The 23,852-nt window shown below is 41.3% G+C and overlaps 1 protein-coding gene across 5 annotated transcripts in view; it reads left to right on the top strand.

The window, feature by feature from the left end:
• Trdmt1 (tRNA aspartic acid methyltransferase 1) overlaps positions 1-23,852 on the top strand; it is a 43,297-nt gene that overhangs the window by 6,614 nt on the left and 12,831 nt on the right. For 2 of the 5 annotated variants that reach the window (XM_063276251.1, NM_001031643.1), the window contains exons 2-10: positions 4,867-4,976; positions 11,757-11,833; positions 13,842-13,913; positions 14,356-14,421; positions 15,087-15,156; positions 16,009-16,092; positions 17,259-17,602; positions 20,290-20,347; positions 20,868-20,997. In XM_063276251.1, coding sequence (XP_063132321.1) covers positions 11,796-11,833; positions 13,842-13,913; positions 14,356-14,421; positions 15,087-15,156; positions 16,009-16,092; positions 17,259-17,602; positions 20,290-20,347; positions 20,868-20,997 — 862 coding nt within the window. In that variant the 5' untranslated portion in view covers positions 4,867-4,976; positions 11,757-11,795. The other 3 variants (XM_063276250.1, XM_063276249.1, XM_063276252.1) reach the window with 3 other exon arrangements.

The following is a 23,852-nucleotide window of genomic DNA, read 5'->3' as shown; positions in this document are numbered from 1 at the left end:
CGTGTGTATCACGTCAGACCATGCAAATATGACGTCCCTGTTGTCCGTCATAGACGGCATCCCATTGCTGGTGGAGCTGGTTTTGCTTAGTTATTAATTTCAGTCACCCATATTGAGAAACACATATTTTAGGGTAGTGTTTGCCCTGGGAAACCAATAATCCTGAACCCTAAGGGTTATGTCTAAGGCCTCAGGGTAATGTCTGCCTCATTCTGTGACCCTGGCAAAAGTGGCTCTCAAATGGCCGTTCTCTGCTGACCTGAGGAAAGCTTCAGGATAGCGCGAGGAGCAGACAGGAAGCCATGTGTGGAAGGGGCTGCTGTAGCAGACAGGAGGCCATGTCTGCAAGGGGGCGCTCTAGTGGCTGCTTCCTGGCAAACACTTCCTAGAAAAGCATATTTTGTGCCTCAATTTCCTTTATGAAGTCCCCTTCAAAATCCATCCATGCTTTTTGAACTGTATTTCCTGATGCTTTTTATGCTTGTGAATCCCCTCATGCATTCTTTTTTATATAGTAACTTGCCATAATTCTCTCTCCTGTGTCACTTCTCCGGATCGGCTCTGTCTTTATATATTTTGTTGAAAAACATTTTAGTTGTAAGATGAAGAGTCAGAGGCATAATTAGAGCTCAGTCCACAGATCCCAGCACACTGCTGCATAGCCTATTGAACTAAGTGGGTATTGGTAACAGTATCTGGGTAACGTCTTGCCCCAAAGTAAACATGGCTGATCATTAGCTAAACTTGTAAGACTTTGAAAGGACACTGAGTGGATCATTGAGGGGTTGGGGACAAGTTTTCATTTTATGTGTCAAAATCATTTCTTAGCAGTCTCTAGATGCAAACAACTTTTAAGAAAAGCCAGGAAACGTACTTGCTAATAGGAATAAAAACATTTTAAAATGATTTTATACACATATGTGTGTATGTGCGTATGTATGTATGTATGTATGTATGTATGTATGTATGTATGTATTTGGGGGTGGCATTGCCACATCCTTCATGTTCGTTCCCGTGGGGGTCAGTTCTCCCCACTGTGTGCTCCCTGAGGTCAAGTGCATATTGTCAGATCAGTTGGCAGAGAGGCCGTTACTTGTCTCAATGGCCACAGTTGTCAAATATTTAGCATTAAAAATCTTTACAGGTCACTTATGGTTAGTGTTTTTATTCCCAGTTAGTCTGTTACTCTGAATGAAAACATAGACCTTGCATATACTCACCGATCTACTATTTCACAACTAGAGGTCAGTGTTAACATACTTACCTGGCAAAAGGTCTCAGGTGTGAGTATGATGTCATTCAAATATTTACCCAGCCTGAGGGCCAGATCAGAAAGTAGATGATAAAAACAGAAGTTTTTAAGAGCTGTTTATTTCAGCGTGAACTGCTTAATTCTCCATCTTATGTGAACATTATTGGTATTTCTCCCACTTGGTAACTATGCATGAAAAGCTTACTTATTAGGCTGGGTAGAGAATGAAATTGTAACGTTTACTGCCCGCTGAGTTCTTCCCTGTGGTGTCTTCAGAAGCAGAGGGCAGAGGGTGAAGGGAAATGAGTGCTGCTCAAAGGTAAGCTTGCCTTATGGACATCAGTCCTCGGGCATGGTAGGTAGCATGGAGTCCTCCTTCATTCCATGTGGACCCAGCCTGACAGCCTCTGCAGCAGTGGACATTGTATCTCTGACCACACTGTCTTCTTCAAAAGCAACAAAAGTGCTTCCGGTAATCAATATGAGGTTCAGAATATTAACTGAAGTAACTGCAGATAACCCAGGCACAGCACTGGATCTCAGGCCAAAAGCGCATCCCTCCTACCCCTTCCAACATTGTGCTAGGTTCCTCCCGGTTCCTGCTGCTCTGAGAATCACTTGGGTCTCAAGAGAAAGAGCACACATGGACAGAATTGTAGAGCACAGAGCGTTCTGTCCACCTTGACATCTTCAGCTTCGCTCTTTTCAGAGTTGTCTCTGCCATTCAGAGGCTCTCCCACTGTGAACTGTGAATTGATTTCCCCTTACAAGTGTACCTGTACCCAAACGTGGTTTGAAGAATGAGTTGAAGTGAGTCTCAGTAATGTCTAGGATTGGAGCTTCCTAATGCAAATAGCAAACTGAAACGCTCCAAAGTCAAAGATGCTTGGCCATCAGCTTGACACTGCAAGTGGAAAATTCCAATCTGGTCTCACAGACTTGGGTGATATAAAAGATGCACAGAAATAAAACATTTTATATAGAAAGGAGGGCCAGCAACATGTTTCAGCAGTGGCCTAATGAGTAAAGGCTTATGCACATAATAAACAAACAAATGAATACAATTTAAAAATTAGAAGGATCTCCAGACTATGTACCATGCATATAGAAAACAAATGAACTTTGTGTTTATACTTGGACCCTGGCCTCATATTATCTGACTGTATATTTGCAGATATTCCACATCTGAAACATGTCTGGGTTTCAGATACTCTGCCAGTGTGTTTCTTTGTTTCTCCTAATGGAACTGACTTTGTTTGGGAGTGCAGTAGGTTCTAATTTTATAACAGTTTAAAGTCTGCATCGGCCCCTGACAGGGCGCTTGCTTATTGACTCTAAACTCCATTCCTCCCTGAGAACCGGTACATCAGGGTTTGGATCCCCAGATGAAGCCCTCATTTGGACATTGCTTTTTGTCAGGTTTTATGACCTCCAGGCATGTAACACAAGAACGTAAAATTAATTATTGATTATGATCTAGATTGAGTACATGATTAGATTTTCAGTCAACCTGAAAAAAGATGAAAGTCATATAAGCACCCCAGGCTTCCTGTCTGTCTCTGTGGAAAGCAGCAAGCGACTGTACCAGAAAGACTGTAATTTACCATATTTAGCAAAGCCAAACTCTGAGTTTTCAGAGTCATTAGCAACTTGAATTAATAAGTTTTGTGATTTTTAAAATTAATCTTTGTAGACCTTTGACTTAACGGTCCTTTTGCTTTAGGTTTTTGAGGTCTTTCATGATTTTAAACAAAGATATAATTTATAACCTCAAATATTCTAAATCAAGAAGCTGGTTATTAAGTTTCAGTTCAGCCAGAGACAGCGGCCCATGGTGTTAGGTAGTGCAGTGCTGTGTGATGCACAGAGGACTGTTCTTTCCCACACACAGGAAGTACGGGGGGGCGGGGGAGCTCAGGGACTTGGGCCTAGCAGACAGGGGAAGTTTGCTTGACGACATTAAGCCCCTCTTTTCTCTTGAACCTGTCTTTCCTAGGACTCGGTGTAAGGTTGCAGTGGCTTTCTGAGCATGTGAGTCTTTGTCCTGTGGCCTGGGCAGGCGCCTGCTCTGAGTTCCAGCTCCTTAGACCCCAATTTTCCTTCTCTTTAAACGTCCAAACCTAGGAAAGCTAGGTTGGTTGTTAATCAACAGTTGGCTACAAAAGGAGAGCTGTTGGGATCTACTGTGTAATCTTGTGTTAACCAGTGATTTTCTTACATTTCAGATGTTTTTATGTTTAAAATTCCCCATGCTTTTTCCAAAAATTGAACAGGGTCTATGAATAATTGATTTTGTACATTTTGAGGTAACAGGGTGGTAGCCGTGAGGTATAGAAACAGCATATTTGCGCAGTTCTAATTTTTATTACAACCAAAAAGATAATATGCTATTATTCTTTAAATCGAAGGCATTGGAAATATGTTCTCTTAGCAGCAAGGTGTACCTTCTAATGTACCTCTTCTCTCCATTTTCTTCTGCTCTGTCAGAAATGTAAGATTTTAGACTTTGAACCTTTTATATTTGGACACCAAAGAATTTACTTCATTTAAAAAGTGAGCTCTAAACAAGCTGACTCTGTTGTGTGTAAGTTATATCTCAAAGCTGTTCCTCCAAAACCAACATTCACGTTTTCTGTGGTATTGTGAACCAGTTTTTTAACACTGGTAGGTGAGAATACATGGTAATTTATTTATATGAAGTTCTGAATAATAGGAATTTTAGAGCATTTTATGTGTTCTTGGTTTGTATTTAACTTGGAAAACTGTTTTTGGCTTAAGCATGTAGTTTAATGAGAAGGGAAACTATCTCTTAAGACAACTTAAAAAAGTTGAAATTCTGAGAGGCTTCATCTAGCAGCTGACTGAAACATATGCAGAGACCCACAGGGAAACATTAGACAGTCTTATGGAAGAATTAAGGGAAGGATTGAGGTACCTGGAGGGGATAGGGACCCCACAGGAAGACCAACAGAGTCAACTAACATGGACCCTTGGGGGCTCCCAGAGACTGAACCATCAACCAAAGAACATACATGGGCTGGACCTAAGCCTCCCCCCAAGTAAGTAGCAGATGTGCAGCTTGGTGTTCATGCAGTTTCCCCAACACCTGGAATGAGGGCTGCCCTTGACTCTGCTGCTTGCCTGTGGATCCTGTTTTCCTAACTGGGCTGCCTTGTTGGGCCTTAGTTGGGGGAAATGTGCCTAGTCCTGCAGTGACTTGAGATCTTAGGGTAGGTTGGCATGGGGCTGTCAGGGAGGGTTCCCTTTATCAGAGGAAAAGGGGAGGAGGGCAGGGGATACGTGAGGGGAAGGAGGGGACTACGAATAAGATGTAAAGTGAATTAACTAATTAATGGGGACAAAAGAAAAAAGAAAAGAAATAAGGAAAGAAAGAAAAAGAAGTTGAAGTCATATTCTTAGCACTCAGAATGCTGCCAGAGAGGTGACCTGGAAGTGGGGCTGAGAACCCTTGCTCTGTGCCTCATTCCTCACTGCGCGCTGAGGTCCTGCTGGGCTGAGGAGGAGTCAGGGCACTGCCGCCTTCTGCTGTTTCCACTGTTCTACACCATGGGCTGGTGCTGACGGCCTCTGAAGACCTCTGTTTGTCCTTCCAGAAAGCCGTGTCCCTGCACATGTGGTGGCTGCTATTGACGTGAGCACTGTTGCTAACGAAGTATACAAGCATAACTTCCCTCATACACACTTACTGGCAAAGACAATCGAAGTAAGTATTATTATTATTTTAATACACATAGAGCGGCAAAAATGCATATTTCTAACAATTCCTAAATACCAGTTTCTTGTGGCTTAACTGGAAAATAAATAATGCCAATGAAAGTATAGAAGAGGAATTAATCTTTTAAATTCTATCAGAAGAGAGAATAAGTTATTAACCTTTTTCACCTAAGGAGGGAGGTCTGAAAGATTGACAAGTTGAGAGCACGCTTAGCTTCTGGATGCTTGGTTCTGTGGTGATATAAACTTCAGTGGTTCACACTCAGTTAATAGTTGTGTAGTACTTACAGCCAGAGTGACTCATTGCACCTACCATGGCTCTCTTTTAAAAGATTATGGGCAAGATGGCCAGTACAGTGTGAACTCAGTCACAGGTTTGACATTTTGTCTTATATGCTTTGGATGGGCTTCTTTTTAAATCTTATCTGTCTTTTGCTCACCTATTATAGATCTCAGTTTTTGTTTTTATGGATTTTATGTGTATGCATGTATCTGTATTTCTCGTGCTTTTTCTTTCCTTCTTTTTCCTCCGTCTGTTCTATTTTATCCATTTTTTTAAAAAAAAACTGGGTAGGGAGGTGGGAAGGGTCTGGGAGGAGATGAGGAAAAGAAAACCATGATCACTGTAAACTGTAGGAAAATTATTTCAATAAAAATAAATAAGTAAAGAGAATATGAACATAGACATCCTGTTTCTTGCAATGTGTGTGTGTGAGAGAGAGAGGGAGAGAAAGAGAGAGAGAGACAGACAGACACAGAGATAGAGAGAGAGAGAGAGAGAGAGAGAGAGAGAGAGAGAGACTGTGCATACAGTGGGGTGTGTGTATGTGTGTGTGAGAGAGAGAGACAGAGACAGAGACTACATACAGTAGTGTGTGTGTGTGAGAGAGAGAGAGGAAGAGAGAGAGACAGACAGACAGACAGACAGACAGACAGAGACGGAGACAGAGACTACATACAGTGGTGTGTGTGTGTGTGTGTGTGTGTGTGTGTGTGTGTGTGTGTGTGTGTGTAGGTCAGAGGACAGCTTGCAGGTGTCAGTCCTCTTATTTCCTCCTTGTGCCTTCTGAGGATTGAACATGAGGCTTAAGGGCAGGTGCCTTTACCCACGTTCTTCTTGAGGAAGACGAGCAGAAGCAAACGTTGGCGGATGAAGTGTGAGGTTTCTCAGAGACATTGAGGGAGGTCAAGTAAGATGTCAAGCACTTTGGAACACATTCATTGTCTCACAGCTTTGAAGACAGTTGTCACACGGCCCAGTCATTCCATTCCTAGGTATTTATTCATAGGGGAGGAAAAGGAAATGCATAGAAGACCAATATTGCTTTTGTGAACATAAGGCCCTCACTTTCTTACTGTGAAATTGTCACACCAGAGTTCTCATGAAGGCATACGTTACACACAGTGAAGCGAGACTCATGCAGTGTGTGTGGTTTTTACTGCTTAACTATATAGTTATATATGGTTTCTGGATTAAACTTATTTGTTCAGCAATGTGCACAACGAATATTTTTTCTAATTCTATAGCTTGTCTTTTTATTTCTTTAGCTGTTTCCATCAAAGTGTAGAAGTTACAGGATTTTTCTCCACTATGTGGGACTCTTTTCAATGTATTGTATGAAACCCTTTCATTGTACACATTTTTCTGTCTGTTTTTCCTAGATTTGTAGGTTTGTTTTTTCATTTGGATCTACGATCCATTCAGTTACTAATAGTGTACAGTATGCAGAATGGGCTACTGACGCTTTTGCCCTTAAGGGAACATAAAGTTGACCATCCACTGAAAAAAGTGTCCTCCTAATCAGTGTCCTTGGCATGTTGCAAGAAAGAGATCCCACGTTTATGGGTGTGTTTCTGGGCTCTTCTCTCAGTGGTACACGTATGTCAGTTCTTACATCAACAGCGCATGTCTGTGATAGCCACAGTTCTAGTACGTACTGAATTCAGGCAACATAATCCTCTGGTGGATGGTTGCCATACGCAGCCGGGTCTGACTGCTGGGTACTCCGTGATTCCTAACCTGGTGCAGAGCCTGGGAACTACATCCTCTCCATAATTGTTCTTTCCCGGGCACTGCTCTTCACGCCATCTTTGGACATCTTGGCTTTGTGTGCTGACATCTTCCCAGATGCTCTGTGGGACAGCTGGGCAGACTGGGTAGCTTCCTTCTCCTGTGACACAACGCCAGTCCCCTTGCCCTCCTTCCCGAACAACTGTCCTCTCCACTTGCGGTGCCTCCCCTCGCTGCCATCTAATCGTAACTCGGTGGCAGAAAGCTGGGGCAGTCTAACGTTGCACTTTACTTCTTCCTCTCTTCCCAGCAATGGCGGTCTGCACGCACTGGCGTCCGCTAGAGTAGAGGGAAGCAGCTGTTACTCTTTAACTTGTATTTAATACAGCTGTTTAGGGCTTCTGGGTTGTTTTGTTTTGTTTTTTACAGGAAGGTTTAGTTCTTAGAACTTGTACTCTTGTAGAAAGATGTGAATTTTAAATTGAGATATACTTTATATGCTATAAAGCCTATCTTGAAGCTTTATATGGCTACCTTAAAGCTTTATGTAGTCTACCTTTAAAACATATGCCTTGCGGGTTTAGTGTTTTATAAAGTTGTCTGTATCAGTACTTTCTGATTGAGAATATTTCCAATGCTAAGACGTAATAACAGACTGTTGGAAATTTGGTATAAACGATCAAATGTGAGCATGTTCTACCATCTTCATTTAGCATAATTTTTTCATGGTTTATTCACACTACAGTATGATTCAAGGACTTGGTTTCCTTTTATCCATAAGTATAATTTAATTATATGGACATATCACAGTTACTCATGCTCCCTTCTCCCCTCAAAAAGCGAAAACAAAAACAAACGTGAGTGTTAGAGATTGCTCAGCAGTTAAGAGTTCACACCGCACTTCCACAGGATGCGAGTTCAGGTCCCAGTGCGTGTGCAGTGTGGGTCACAATTGTCTGTAACTCCGGCTCCAGGGGTCCTGACACCCCTTTATAGCCTCTCCAGCCTCTGCACTCATGGGCACATACCCCCAAAAACATATGTGTACAGAATTAAAAAGAAAAAGAAAATATTTAAAGCAGTTAGTTGAAAAAAATTGACCCATATAAAATTTCCTGCCCTGTGATTCAGTGTATGGAAGGTGGCGAGCGGAGTTTATATGGAGGGACACCTAGCACTGGTTTTGAGAACAGATCTTCCCCCATGAACATCATAGGGAGAAGTCATATGAAGTTAACATCATCTTTTAAAAACATTTTTATTAATTCTTTGAGAATTTCATATATCATGAGTATATTCATCCCCTCCTCTAATTCCTCCCACATTGACTTCCTTCCACACTGGCCCAACTGTGTGTCTGTCCTAGTTTAAAAAAGAAAAGCTCATTAGGTCTAATTCGTGCCTCCTTTGTATTCTTGGCTAGATGGCCTTGCACTAGATCAGGGCAAACCTACCAGATCCACCAGGAGCCACATTAAAGAAAACCAATCCTCCCACTCCAGGCTGTTCATTACCAGTAGCTACTTGGTTTGGATTGGACTTGGCGCCTAGCTCCACCCATGCTGGGGTTTTGTCTGTCCTGACCTTTGCAGGTCCCATGCATGCTATTACCAATGCTGGGAGTTGATGTGTGCAACTATCTGTAGACCCTGTTGTGTCTCGAAAACATTGTTTCATTGTAGTCATCTACTGCCTGCCCCTTTATGACACCTCTACTAAGGTGATTCATGGCCCTGGGGAGGGAAGAAAGGAAGAATGGAGGGAGGGAGACAGAGAGACAGAGACAGAGAAATAGCCACAGATTTGAGGCTGAGCACAGCGCAATCTCTTATTCTCTGCTCCTTCACTGGTTATGGGTCTCTGTTGAGAGACGTCCATCTACTGCAAATGGAAGCTTCTCTGATCTGGCTGGAGAGACGCTCTACTTTGGGTAAAGGACAGCTCCCCAGAAATCAGTGTAGCAGAGTAATGGTAGGAGGTTCTCACCTAGGGCCCATGACCTGTCTGTCTATAGAATCGTGGCCTTGGTTATAGTGCAGGTGCGATAATAATGAGTAACACTGCATTCCATAAGCATCCCGGGCCATCAGTATAGCCTTCTGGTCACAAAGGTAGCAGCATGAGAATGTTCACAGAGAGAATACCCAAATGACATAATTCAGAGTTCATCCAACCCCACACTTAGGTGTATTTAGGTCCCATCGTTTCTGTAAAATAGCAGGTGGCATCCCTGGGTATTTTATTAAAATTTTATCATAAATTTAAATTTAGTGTAAATATTTTAAAGCACATATAACCAAATATAAATCAAATCAACTAATTTTCGATATAGTATCCACTGAATGTTTTAGTTCCAATAATTCAATATCCACCTGCCCCGTTCTTTAAGAGAAACAGTGAGAAACTATGTGTATTTGGACCTATTGCAATTCCAGATGTGTATCAGTAGAAGTTTGAGGGATTCAAACTTTCCTTGCTAGTTTTAATAGATAATGGTAACCATAAAATTATAAAATAATTGCAAACAGAGAAAGGGGTTAGGACAGGGACTTCCAGGTCACTTAAAGGAGGTCAGCCCATTAATGTGTGCGTTGGTAAGGGAAATGGAAGAGTATTTTTTATGTGTATGTATGGCATGTGATTTTTATGTATTCACATGTGATGCGGTAAAATGGTTGAACTGAGCAAACTGGCATATTCCTCCCTGCATTCTTACTTTGTGTGAGCCTGCTGGGCAGTTTCAGGTACATGTCAGTCATTATGCCGTGTAATAGATCGCCCTGACTCACTCCAGGGGCTTATCTGAAGCTCAGTACTGTTCGACTACTTTTCCAGTTTATTCTGCTTCTATGAATTTGACGTTTTCAGTTAATGTATACAAGTAAGGTCACAAAGTATCAGGCAGGATCTCAGGAGACCCTGACAGATTTATCTGGTGTGGAGGCTGTCTCCCTGCTTAGGGAGCAGTGGTGCAAGGACATGGGGAGTAGGAGGCCCAGGTCTGGACGTGTGCTTGGTACTGAGATAGCGTGGGGAGGATTGTCCTTCCGTCTCCTCCCCCTTTTCCAGCAGGCTGTAGCAGGTTACTTCTGTAGGCAAAAGTTTTGAATGAAGAAATGGGTCCATCTAGAATGAATGGACACTGAGCCTGGGAAGATGGCCATACTAAAAGCATGATTGTCCAGGGCAGCAAGACACTGGGCTTCAGTCCTGGCTGTGTGCCAGGCACGCCTTGAAGAAGGCAGCTTTCCCCAGGAAACCTGCCAGAGAAGCTATCGCGTGTGGTTGGGCCGAGACATCACACATAGGTGGAACTCCTTAGTCAAAAAGCTACAGCTAAAGTCAAATACGCAGTTAATTTATTATCTAGCTGTCAAATGGGAAGTGACTAGCGTATGGATGTCCCAAGCAGACACTTCACTGAGCTGGCTCATTGTTGTACATGACAATGGCTGCCATGTTCCTGGTGCAGTTGCTGAATGAAGGAACAGATTGTATGGATAAAGTGAGCAGAGGAGTGCGGGGACGTGCACATAAAGGATGACAGGGACTGAGCTGACACTGATAAACCATCTCAACATGAACCAGTAGCATGGGAACTGGTACAGTCCTCAGAAAACAGCAAATTGCTGTACGTGTACGTGCATAAAATGCCCTCCCAGGGCAAGATAAGAAATAGCCAGCTGTAGATTTTCATTGTTTATCAGTTCTGGGCTACAAGATGGGAAAACCATTGTCTTATGAGTGCAGACTTCATAGCCATAAGTAAGACATGAGCAAATTGATCAGAAGCACATCTGAAGGACGTTCATGGTGTGACAGAGTTGCCCTTCTTCAGACATGCACTAGTGTTCAAAGTAAAGCTTCTACTGCTGTTATCCAACGAGCTCATTTTGGGAAGAGGAACACAACATCCGTAAGCATTCATCAAATTTGGTGTCTTTTTTGAACATTTTAATCTCTTGCAATAAAATTCCAGAGAATGAATACTTCCTCAAGATCCATGTGTGATTTCCTGGCCTTGTAATGTCACTAACAGAGACAACTGGCTTGTTCCCAGGTCAACCATACATTTCCTACTTTAGCAAAATACGTGAACTTGCTAGAGCCTTGTCATGATAATTATAGAGGTTGCTATGCTGGTCTGTTCTTTTACATTTCTGGCCGAGTGCTTAAGGAGTATTGGTAAATCCCGGACATTGTGTTCTTATTATTTATCTCCTGATCTATGTGTAGACATAGGTGTGTTTTTATGCATATGTAAATAGAACAAGTTAGGTGTCATTTTAACTTCCCTTGTCTATAATCACTTGAAGTTCCTTGTGCCAAGGATAAAATAATTGCTGATACCTGACTGTGAGGCCTTTTGGTTGCTGTCATACAGACAGAGAGCAGCAGGCAGGAGTACAGATACTCACTACTCCACACTCACAGAGCAGAGAAGCACAATGATAGATGGGTGCCTAAAGATGCCCCAGACCTTTGCCAGATATGGTTAATTACAAAACAAAGCTCTACATGGTCACATCCAAAAACAGCAGTTACACCTGAGTCTTCACAGAGGAACTAGTGTTGTGGAGGAAGCCCCCTCCCTTCCTCACAGCTTCCTCACAAGATTGCTTTGGGACCTTCGTATAACTAAAGCTGCCTTCTAAAGCACTGTGCTATGTAAACTGTGGTTTCTGATAGTTTTAGTTCTGTTTAGTATTTTTCTCTTCATTCTATGTATTTTTTTTCTTTCAAATGTTTATTTCTTAGGGTATTTCACTGGAAGAGTTTGACAAGCTATCTTTCAATATGATTTTAATGAGCCCTCCATGTCAGCCATTCACAAGGTATGTGTAATAAGTGCATTTTCTCTTTAGGAAGAGTATGTGGGCTGAAAATACAGCTAAGTAAATGCTTGACTAGCATGCATACGACCCTGGGTTTGAATCATAACACACATCTCACCCCACCCCCACCCCAAAAAGGGAGATAGAGGAGGAAAGAAGGGAGAAGGGAAGGGCAAAGGACCTTGATGACCATAAGCTGCACTTTCAAAGCTGTAAAATACTTGTAAATGTATCCTTCATTTTAGATCTTGATAATTCAGCACCAAGCATAGGAATCCACAGTTACAGTCAAAATAACAAGATAATTTGAACAGTAAATATGTAATACTATGGTATAGGTATATCTAAGGTGCATTTAGTTTTCTTTCAGATAATGTGAGTTGCTCGAGCACTCATAGCTAATTCTGATCAGTGAAATAGAATTTCCTTAAATATTTTACATGTAAATAACATGAAAAAATTGAATGCTAGTTTACTTATAATTAAATATAATTAATATAATTAAATTAAAGCTAGCTACTTATAATTTGTGTATTTCTCAAAATTGATTTAGAGTTTTTCATAGCTACATTATAATTTCTCATTTCAAATTTGTATAGTAAGTATTGGAGAGCTCAGGAATTCAAGGCCTAGACCTAAACATATAAAAGCAATTTACGTCAAACCAATAGCCAATATCAAACTGTATAGTAATTTTTTCCCAGTGAGTCTCAGGGAACTACGTCTTGAATTAAACCTACCTCACGTTCACTATTTAGAAGAACAACCTGTCTAAGTTGCTATAGTAATAGGATCTTATTGTTGCTATTGTTTGTAAGTGAGAACCTGGGGCATAGATAGGTTAGCTTTCCCAGGACTGTAGACAAGGTCAGCGCCATTATTTAGTAATCATTTATATATATTGTACTAATATGACTAATTGGAATGTTATGTAATAAGTATTCTGATTCAAGAACATATTCTTGTGTTACTTTTTAACGTCTGTGAACTTGAGGAACCTTATCTCCTTGAGGTTTATTGTGCTTGTAGGCCAGCAGTGTGCTTGATGCTGTCCTTGCTGATCTTCAGAGTTTACATTTGAATGGGGTGACTCATTAATTAGTATTATATAAGTTGTATCCTTTGGTACTGTAAGAACTCTGGAAGTACCATGAGAACATAGAGGAACAATGGCGTGTATCATGCCCAGAAAGGGGAATTCTTCCAGAGGCACGGTCAGCGCTGTGTCTGAAGGAGAGTAGGAGTTTCTCATGTGTTACAGGGCATTCCGTGTGAAGGTGAGTTTAAGCTTACGGGAGCGTGTGGCCTAGAGTGTACAAAACAGAACGCAGCCTGAGTATGTGTCCTAGTTTGGTGGGCTCAGTATCTTCCCTGTAGGCCCAATCCTAGCTGCTGATGCCAGCGCTGACTGACTCTGTAGTTGTTATCTGAACTCTGAGTGGAGAGGGACAGAACATAAAAACTGATGATTTCTGAGGAATCTGTTTAGTCCCCAGCTAATAAGCCTCAGACCCACTGATAGATTTAGCTGTGTGTCAGGTCTAGGGAAAGTGACAGGGATGTCACATAACTTAGGGTATGAAGCTATTAAGCACTGAAGTTAGAAACCTGGTCCTCTGCTCCTGTTATCAGACGCAGTCTGAGCGTTCCTTCCTACTTGAACCTTGCCCACAGTGTGAACCTTTGTACGATTTGTTTGCTAGCCCAGTACCTCCTGTTTACATGTGCTGACCCTAGTTGGTCTAAGCTACAACTCCTTATAAAGTAAAACCCTGAGGTCAAGGGTCTGTTTACACTGGACAAGGCTAGCTTGGTATTCTTCATTGTTTAGTGTGCTTAAATGGTGCTTATCTCCAGTGGCGTCTGCTCCAGACTGCTACCCAACCCACCAGCTTCTTTCTGTGTTTCTTACAGTGAAGGTCAACTTATTTAAATTCTCTTGACTAAGTCTTTGGATATCATTACATACAATTTTTTATTAACTCATGTGTTTTCTTTGCTTCTTTAGAATTGGCCTACAGGGGGACATGAGTGATCGAAGGACAAATAGCTTCTTGTATATTCTAGATATTCTCCCAAGGTAAACATTTATATTCTTGTAGCAAATAGCAGCAAATGTTTCACAGCTTTATGCTTGGCTCCATAGCGAGTGACAGGACTCTCAGTAACCAGCTAAATGCTGTTGCCTTTGCTAATTCGTACTAGTCATTGCAGATGCTCCCAGTGCTAGTGAACACTGCCACCATGGCTGAATGACAGCCAGTGCTGGTGAATGGCAGCCCTTTGAGTTTTGCAATGCAGAAGCCCTATGAACGCTCTTATTTTGAGATGTGCTCCAATGGAATTAACTCTTCAGGTGTGAACTTTTTCAAGTATACATCATGTCTTGAGAAAAATGAATAAAATAGTTAAAATTATTTTTTTAAAAAAAATCTAGAAAATTATTTAAACCCCATTTCCCAAAGATGTGGTTTTATTTCTTTGTAATTTAGTGTTTATATTTTTGTTTGTTTTGGTTTCAGGTTACAGAAGTTACCCAAGTATATTCTTTTAGAAAATGTCAAAGGGTTTGAAGTTTCTTCTACAAGGTAACAAATATGTGTCTTGCATGTGTTTTAGACTTGCTACATTGTATGATAGGCTCTGTTGTAAGATAAAGATCTCAATAATAAGTACATATTCTGATATTTTATAAGATATGGGCTTTATTAATTAGTATGATTTTTACCAATAATTTTAAATATTACAAAATCTTGTTTTGTCCTTCTCTTGATCTCCCAGAAAGAGTGCTGTTCTTAGTATTAAGTACTTTTAGGTAGAAATGTTCTCATTAAGGGCAGCCTCACGGTGAGATGAGTACTTGTCACCTCCTTAGATGGGGACAGCCAGAGGCATGGCTCTGTCATATGGTAGCCTATGCTGACAAGCCACACCTACATCCTCCCGAGTCCTCCAGTCACCTGTAACTGTCCCCCTCTTACATGACCCTGGGAAGTTTCAGTTCCAGAGCTGTTTAATAGACAGTTAAGGCTCCATCAGTTGGTCACATTGTCTGACGGCTTTGTTTACTAGAGCTTCCTCTGTTCTGCCTTTATAAAAGGCAGTTTCTCAAGTACTGACTTAGAGGCCGTGTCTCTCAGTGGCTTGAGCAGTCAGGTGTCTACTATGGGTAAGTGTTGTGTGTTCTCCCTTAGAGAGGAGCCATTTCCAAGCTTTCCAAAGCTTTCTGCTTTGACTCCTTTTCTCTTTCCAGAGGGCTGCTGATACAAACAATGGAAGCCTGCGGCTTTCAGTATCAAGAGTTTCTGTTGTCTCCGTCCTCTGTAGGTACCACAGTCCAAACCTTTATGCAAGTGTCCTTAGGAGAACTTGATGTAACAAAGACAGTAGATCTGTTTTCAGTATTCCATATGTGTTAAATTAGCTCAGACACGCATCTTACTTTCTGAAGAGCACGGTGCGTGCTTGTTGATTTGCTTGTACATAGAATAGGTTCGTTAAATCTCATGCATTTTTATTTTTAGAAAATAGACAATCGTAGGTTTTGAAAATATATGGAATTTTTACATGTAAAATTGGATATCTTGTATTCAGTAATGCTCAATCCAAGACGGAAAGTACAGTGGACATATTATTATTATATGTTATTATTATTATATATTATATTATTATTATATATTATTATTATATATTATTATATGTTATTATTTATAGTCCTTTCGTTCCAGGGTATTAGGTTGCAAGAATTGCTTTCATTTCATGTAAGAAATCAAACACTTGTTTTTTGAAAGACTGATTTTTGTAAGTGTTGCCGTGTTTGTCATTGTTCTTTTTGGTTTCTTATTATCGTCAGCTGTAATATATAAATATATATATATATATATATATATATATATATATATTTCATTGTCCACAAGTGAAAAGGAAATCTAGTTAAAATTTTAATGCATTAGTTGTCGTATCTGTGTCTTCTAGAGGAGAGTAAATCCTCCCCTCTAAAAGTTAAGTAATGATAGCCAAGAATAGCTGTCTTTGAGTTTAATTTTTTTACTATTATTATATCACTTGCTTTGGCAGAGCTATGTGCATGTCTCTCTGGCTCTCACGCTAGGCGCTGACGATGCATACGCTCTCCCACGTTTCAGTTGGTAACCAGCCTTTCCATTTGCTTGCAGCTAGGCATTCCAAACTCAAGGCTACGGTATTTTCTCATTGCGAAGCTTCAGTCAGAGCCTCTCTGTTTCCAGGCCCCTGGCCAGGTACTGTTGTTGCTACTGATGTTAGTTTGCCAGTTTCTTCTCAGTAACGACGGGGGCTCCTGTGCTTATTGAGTTTATAGTGCAGGTCATGTCTGTTTTCACACCTCTGCTTCTCCCAATGTCACTGTTTACAAAACTGAACAAGGCCAAACCTGACAAAGGCTTTCTCGTAAGTGTAAAAATTATCATCAGTGTTATTTCCTGTGTTCCACCATAACTTCCATAACTGTTGCATTTGTCTTTTCCTTTTCTCAGTTAAAACCATTAATTGATGATTGTTTATGATAAAATATACTGCCCTATCTTTAGGTTAGCCTGTTTAAACATATTTATTATACTGTCCCTGACACCAACATTATTACTCTTAATTGATTAAAGTGCAGTAATGATGAGTTAGAAGCTAACGTCAAATTCTCAACTGCCAAGCTGGGATTCTTGGTGAGTGATTTTATATATTTTCATAAGAAATGGGGAAAGATAACAGAGTTTCAGTGGCTTAATAAACTTTGCTCTGCGTAGCCACCACGAATAAATGTCAACAGCTAATCCGTCCCTCAAACAGCGAGGGCTGTTCTGCTGTTTGACTCTGGTCATAGATGTTCTTTCCCATCCTGGACAGTTCCAGGAACAATGTAAAAAGTGTGTGGAGGAAGACTAACCCACTAACCATTTCTGGAATACTCTGTCATTTGTAAAATAGAAGTCTCTACAAGATTACGAGTTCCCAAAATAGTCCCCTGCGCACCTTCACCCCTGGACAGACCTCGTCAGTGGAAAGCACTGAGAAGGCTTTAGATTTGAGGACACTTCAGCACCTCCTTCTTAATGAGGGAGTTGGGCAAACCAGTTCCATGTGCGTTTTCCGCCGTCAGTGTGGCTTTTAAATTTCTTTTCAGCAGTGCTGCTCTGCTTAGATTTTGTGAGTTTTTCCACTAGTAAGTACAATAAACAGGAATTGTGTGCGGTCCTCTGCAGCTCACTTTATACGACTGGATGACTGACAACTCCTGACAATAACTTACATCAATACAGGCAAACCACAGTGTTGCCAACATCAATCTTATAAACACTAAAAGGTTTACGTGTGATTAGTTAACATTATTGATTTGTTTCTTATTTTAAATAAAACTTTGACAGTTGGTGTATTTTTTTTTATTTAATGGCAGATACTGATGGAGTTTCCTAATAGTGGAACAGTTCAGCCACAAGAATATGCAGTAGTTGAAGAAGGCAAGCTGAGAGTGAGGACAAGGGAGCCAGATGTCTGCCTTGATAGCAGCAGCACCCAGTGCTCTGGACAAGATAGCATTCTTTTTAAGCACGAGACTGCAGCAGACATTGACAGGAAGCGCCAACAGGACAGTGACCTCTCTGTGCAGATGCTGAAAGGTTTCCTTGAAGATGGTGACACAGCTCAGTACCTTCTGCCAGCGAAGTCGCTGCTGCGCTACGCTCTCCTCCTCGACATCGTTAAGCCCACCTCCAGGAGGTCCATGTGCTTCACTAAAGGGTAAGCTTGAAAGAGACCCACCCCTTCTGTGTCGTCTCTAAGACAGTCGTGTTCATAGCTGGTCTTTTAGTTCTTCTCAGAACAAGATGTGCTTTAGAAAGGGTTTCTCTTCGACTGACGCCTTTCCTAATTGCAGTAGAACAAGAGTGAACATTCCTTGTGCAGGACATTCTGTGCAGCACCCACAGTGTTCACCAAAGGCAAGGCCGTTCGCAAAGGACCTTTGTCTAGCTTATACTCGTGTTAACATGATTTCCACAGTTGGGAATTGTTAACTTTATTATCTTTCTTTCTGGGAGACACATTAAACCTCAAGAGTAATGTCTACAGTGTATTTAAAAAATTATATTTTAATCTAAAAAAATAAAATGGAATCATCTAGTTACAATTTAAAATTTAAAACTCATTTAGGTTTTTAAATAAATGTCATATTCTCATATTTCAAAATTTAAGTTACAAAGATTATAAACTCCCTACTATATATGTCTATTGGCCATCTCCTATCTATGGCCACCAACCTGTGATATCAGTGTGCTGTGTGGCCTTGCCAAGGGGTTGTTGCTAATCTTGCTTCCTGGACTGAACATAAAAAAACCTTTTCTATCATGGCTGCGATGCCAGTTCTCCTAAGGTCCCAACCAAAGCCGAGGTACTGTTACTCTCAGGAGCCAGTGAGTTTATCAGGCTTCTCTCCAGAGCCTGGGTGAGTGAGGGGTTATTCTCCTGCCTCCTAGAAGACCGCTCCTGGGCCGTCTTCACCTAGTAGGGATGATAAGTGAGTGAGGGTTATTCTCCTGCCTCCTAGAAGACCGCTCCTGGGCCGTCTTCACCTAGGAGGGATGATAGGTTGCCTGCATCTACACAGTCTCCCCAAGCTGATGTACTCCACCCTCCCCTAGGCCATGTGCAATGAGGCAGAGTTTCGCAGAGCATTTTGCATGGAGCAGCCAGGTGCTCAGGTGAAGTCTGTGACCCTCCCTACCCCTCCTTGAGGGGCAAAAACGTCAACAGGCCAAGCCAGGATAATCTTCTGTAAGGGGCACAGAGGAATTTCCAAAATGGTGACCGCTGGCTTGGAAGAGAATCGTAGTCTTTGGATGTTGTTGCGTAATAATATGAAAGTCCTTTCTGTGTTCATGGGAAGGGGGTTCATACTGTGTTTTCTTGGCTTCCTATTGAACATTTAGGGTTTCGCTCTGGTTTTCTTGACTTAGGACAATTTTTTGACAATTTTCAAAAACTTGGAATGATAGGGTGAACTGGGCATTTTAGGATACAAAGGTTAAAGACCCTATCTCACTTTTGTGTATGATCTCAGATGGGCAGGCAGTTGTGTCATGTGTCGAGTCAAACCTTTTCTTTCTTTCTTTTTTTTTTTTTCTGCTGCTAGTTTTCTGTCTCTGGAAAAGTCAGGGCTGCCCTATAGCCTGTACACTATGTAGACTCACTCTGGTTTTATGATCCGCCCTTTTGCTTCTAGGAGAAAGGATTTATTACTTTAAGAAGATTCCACTCAGCTGTTGTCTATTACAAGTCCAATAGGTTCTGTTTAGGACTCTCATAAAATAGTGCTTATCAATTTTGTAATAAAAAGAAACCTTGATATTCTTTTATAGTAAAGTTAATGTAAAGTAAACCTTACTGTGCATGTGTGCAAGCACACATTTAACTGTGTGGAGCATATGGAAAGGTGGTGTGGGACAGTTATTTTTCCCTGATGTACTTTTTATTTTAAATTGTCCTTATTGTGATGGAAAGTCAACTTGGAACATGCCTTTCCTTTCTGGAATATTTTACACTTCCTGTATAATTTTTTACTAATTAATTCTTAGATGAAAATGGAAGTGAAAGAGTACAGGTCTAATAAGAGTTAGACTCAGGCTCAGTGGACCATGCGTGTGGTATCAGACAATAGAAGGCTTGGGGTACTGAGAGGAAATTAGAATTCAGGCATTATAAAAATAACAATAATGGTATCTGTTTAATCTATACATTTGGTTTTATGTGGCAGGGACCTTTACAGTATACTTTGTGTTTTCTAGCAAGAAACATTGCAGATATAACAATTAATATAAAGATATTAAGACATCATTCAGTAATGTTTATACAACTCAACTGCCACATTTAGTTTTTGAGAAGCTTAAATAGAATTATGTGTTTTGTCTTATTTTGAATTACAAAGCATATTTATATGTTACTATTCAAAATGTTTCAGAAAAAGGTAAATGTTTGTCATTCCATAAATACTTTATTACTTAAAAGATATTTTTTAGAAAAAGATCTTGAGTGATTCCCTGTTGAGTACAGTGTTTTCAGTGAGCACAAGGACCCCCAAGAACACATGTACATATGGCTAGGTATGGTGGCACTTACTTGTGTTCTCAGCTGGGGAAGTGATCCCCAGATCCCTGGGCCTTGATGGCCGAACACCTTAACCTGCTTGGGTGTTTGATACCAGTGAGAGCCTCCAAAAAACCCTGGATTGTGCTTGAAGGCACGACAGCCCGGGTTGTCCTTGGACCTCCACACACATGCTGTACACGCACACCTACATACCAATAAACATGCACACTCACTCATGAACACACACACATCAACACACACTCACACATATACACAAAGAAATAGTTTAAGTATTTGGCATTAAAATCTATCATGTGTTCCATAATATTCATGTTACTTTTCAGGTATGGAAGCTACATAGAAGGGACAGGCTCTGTGTTACAGACTGCAGAGGATGTGCAGGTACGATGTATGTCTTTAAACTAAAACTTTGCATTTAACATTACTTTAAACATTTAATTTTAAAAATACTAAAATAATTTTAAATAATTTTAAATGCTCAACTGCTGGTGGCAGTATATTTTACTTATGCACACAGACACACATTCTGTGATGTGATTCTTTTGATTGTTGGTTTTCTTGTTAGCATTATGAAGTTGACTTTGTTAATTGTCTCGTTTTTTATAACTTTTTATAGTTTTTATAATTTTTTATATATTTATTGATATATCTTAGTCTTAAGGGGTCAAAAGTGACAGATAAACTGAAACTGATCCCAATCTGCTGTGCGAGTCTTTTCTTTTCAAGTTTGTGGCCATCATCCAGCCAGTTATACAATGGTTGTTGAGAAATAGTTTGCTTATACATCGGCTGCTGTGTGCACTGATGATTGCTTTTCCAATGTTCTTGAGCTGCCTAACAACTGAAAATCTTAGGTCTGGTCATATAGAACTTTTCAGTTTCTTTTGATTTTTTTTAACAGATTGAGAATATCTACAAATCTCTTCCTGATTTGCCACCAGAAGAGAAGATAGCTAAATTGTCAATGCTTAAACTGCGATATTTCACACCTAAAGAAATTGCAAATCTCCTGGGATTTCCTCCAGAATTTGGTATGTGGGATCCATGTAGAGCACAGCTTTACTTATTAAAGCGCTCAGCCCTTCCTTAGGAACTCACACGGGTATTTTATGAATGAATCCCTGCGTGACGGGGGAGGTTGTGAATGCTCCCACTCCTTCTGCTAATGCTTCAGGCATTTCCCGCCTTGTCTCACCTCAGTCGTGTCTCAGTCAGTTCCCTTCTCCCCCTTGTTTTCCTCTCCCTTATGTACAGTAATGAGTAGAGGCCGCTCAGGCTGAGGGCAGCAGGGTGTTCCTAACCCCCTCAGACAGTTGGTAGAGTCCCTTGCCGCTTACATTCTTGCCGTAGATCCGACCTTGGTACTCCTCACTACACTGGGGCGGGATCCCTGCAATAGGCTTATTTTGTTGTGATTCACTCAGGCCTCCAGTGTGCCTCACCAAGCAAGCTTCATTCCACCGCTCTTCCCTTTGTATTTACTTTAATATTGAGACAGACTAATCATGAGCCTGCTCTCTGGCCCCCGTGGTCCTTAAACTCACGGTCCTCCTGCCTCAGCCCCTTCAGTAGCTGGGATTATAGGCGGTACAACCAGGCTTGGCTGGGGTCAAGTGGGCTCAACTGGCCTTTTCCGGTGAAGAAGGTAAAGGGTGGCTGAGTTGACTGGTGGGTGGATAGGGGCTGTACTTGTGGTGTTTTCACTTTGGCAAAGACACATTCTTATCAATTATTTGTCTTTGTTCTCCTCTATAAGGAATGTAAGGGCATTCCAGAGCTAAGGGGACCTCAGCAGGGGAGTTCACAAACAAAAGCACAGATAGAGGAAGGCCAAGTCCTAACTCTGCACTAGTGCAGGAAATCCAGGGATTAGCCCCCAGGAAGCCATGGCCACTGCCCTGTGTGCTTACAGGGGCCCCAAGACCCCTTTCCCCAGCTCCCATGCCAGTGCACTCAGCACTAAGAGATAGATTCATGTTCTCTAAGACCAAGTCTCAAAGCGCTTTCCGTACCTGGCTAAATAGGCAAAGAGAAAGACGGCCTGCCCAGTCCCCTGCTTGAGGGTTTGATCACAGAAGGGGAACTATTAAATCCAGTGGAGTTGTACTGGCGAGGCATGTTTGTGAGGTGACTAATGAGTGAAGGAGATCGTGTTTCAGATTCGAAATAACACAGTTAACGATGAAGTCCTGGATCCCAAGCCTCTCGTACACTGACCACAATCGGGCACTTCACGCAACTCTTCCTGAATGTTCTGCGAGCACACTCACAGCGACCAGCCTAATTTTCAACTCCCTGGCTTTAAAATTTTATCACTGAAGTTTTTTCTTACATATTTAGACACTTTATGTGTGTGTGCGTGTGCGTGTGTAATGATAGCAGTTGAGAAAGACAGACCGCGTGTGAAGGAGAGCAGACAGCGGTAGAGGAGACTGGAGGAGAAGAGGGAAAACGTAACTGTGTTCTGTTTTCTTTTTAATTTAAAAAAGAGAAGATTACTGTGTTTCTTTTGGTCATCTCATTCAGTCCTCAGTGACCTAGAGATTGTAGTGGAGAAAGGCACAGACTCTGCTTGTCTTGGTTTGTGTCAGGAAGCGAGGAGACCGTAGAAGAGCAGCCGAGGGCGGCTCAGTACTGCTCCCAGTTGGCTTTCCCAGCTCTGCTCCGTGTTTTGAGCAGCGATGTCTGATGTCCTCCGCATACTCACAGGAAGCTACTGACTGACTGTGGGAAATGCGTCCCCAAGGCCCAGGGTGCTGGCCGTTTACATCTGCACTTGTAGTTACTTAGCAAACAGGAAGACTTGGCAAGGGGTGGGAGAGGCGGGACTGGTCAGACCACGCTAGAGGAGTCTTTGTTCTACCTTACATTTTCTGTTTTAGTTTACAAAATAAACTAAAATTGTAAAATATAGATAGTTAGGACATTTTGCGAGGTATTATGACAGTTGACTGAGTTAGTGTATTTATATATCCTGCACAAGAAAGAGTATGTTGGTTTTAATTTTTAAAATATGGAGGGCTAATTTTAAATATGTGTTTATCTATGTACTTACTTTGTGTGTGGGCACGTGTGTGCGCTCTCCCATGTGGCCTGCCATGATGTGTATGTAGGTCAGAGGACAGCTGTAGTAGTTGGCTGTCTTTCTACCACACAGGTCCCATGAATTCATGTGTGTAGGCTTAGTGGCAATGAGCCACCTTGGTAGACCCTAGAGATAGCTAATTCTTACTTTGTAAATTTCACAAATTTTTTTGTTTTAAAATTTGAAGTGAGTAAAATAGAATTTCTTGAGGTTCTTCATATATACATACATAATATACACATACATACACACATATACGTACACACAAACATGTATGAAGAATCTTTTAATTTAATTTTTGAAAACACTAGATCAAATGTAATCACATGACTTGGCTCCATTCCTCTCATCCCCCAGGCCTGCCTAGGTGCCCTCCTTGTTCTTTTTCAAAGTCCTGGCCTCAGTGTTTTGTTGTTACATATTTTAATTGCTGAGTGCGCCTCTAGAATAAATGCTGTGCTCGTGCTGACAGTTTGCCCGGCTCTCACCATGGACCATCACACAACTGTCCTTCGTGTTTCCAGCGTCGTCGGCTATGGGCACGAAATGGATGTCGTCTGAGCCATTTGTCCCCTGGCAACAGTGGGTTCCTATCGCTGTTTCTGTTCATTCGTCCTGGTGTCTTGTGACTGCCTGCTTGTGCGTGTGTGACTAGATGCTCTGGGAGAGATACAGAGCTTTACTGGGAAAGCTGCTACCCTGGCCTCGTGCTTCCTGTGTGGCTTCAGTTTTGAAGACATCTAAGTCTTTGGTTTTCATACGTCTAAGTTTTTTTAAAACAACACCATTTAAGTTAAAAAC

This window comes from Rattus norvegicus, chromosome 17, assembly GCF_036323735.1.
Source record: "Rattus norvegicus strain BN/NHsdMcwi chromosome 17, GRCr8, whole genome shotgun sequence".
NCBI classification, from domain to species: Eukaryota; Metazoa; Chordata; class Mammalia; order Rodentia; family Muridae; genus Rattus; species Rattus norvegicus.
Note: the sequence above shows the minus strand (reverse complement) of the source record. Positions and strands in the feature narration are given on the sequence as shown.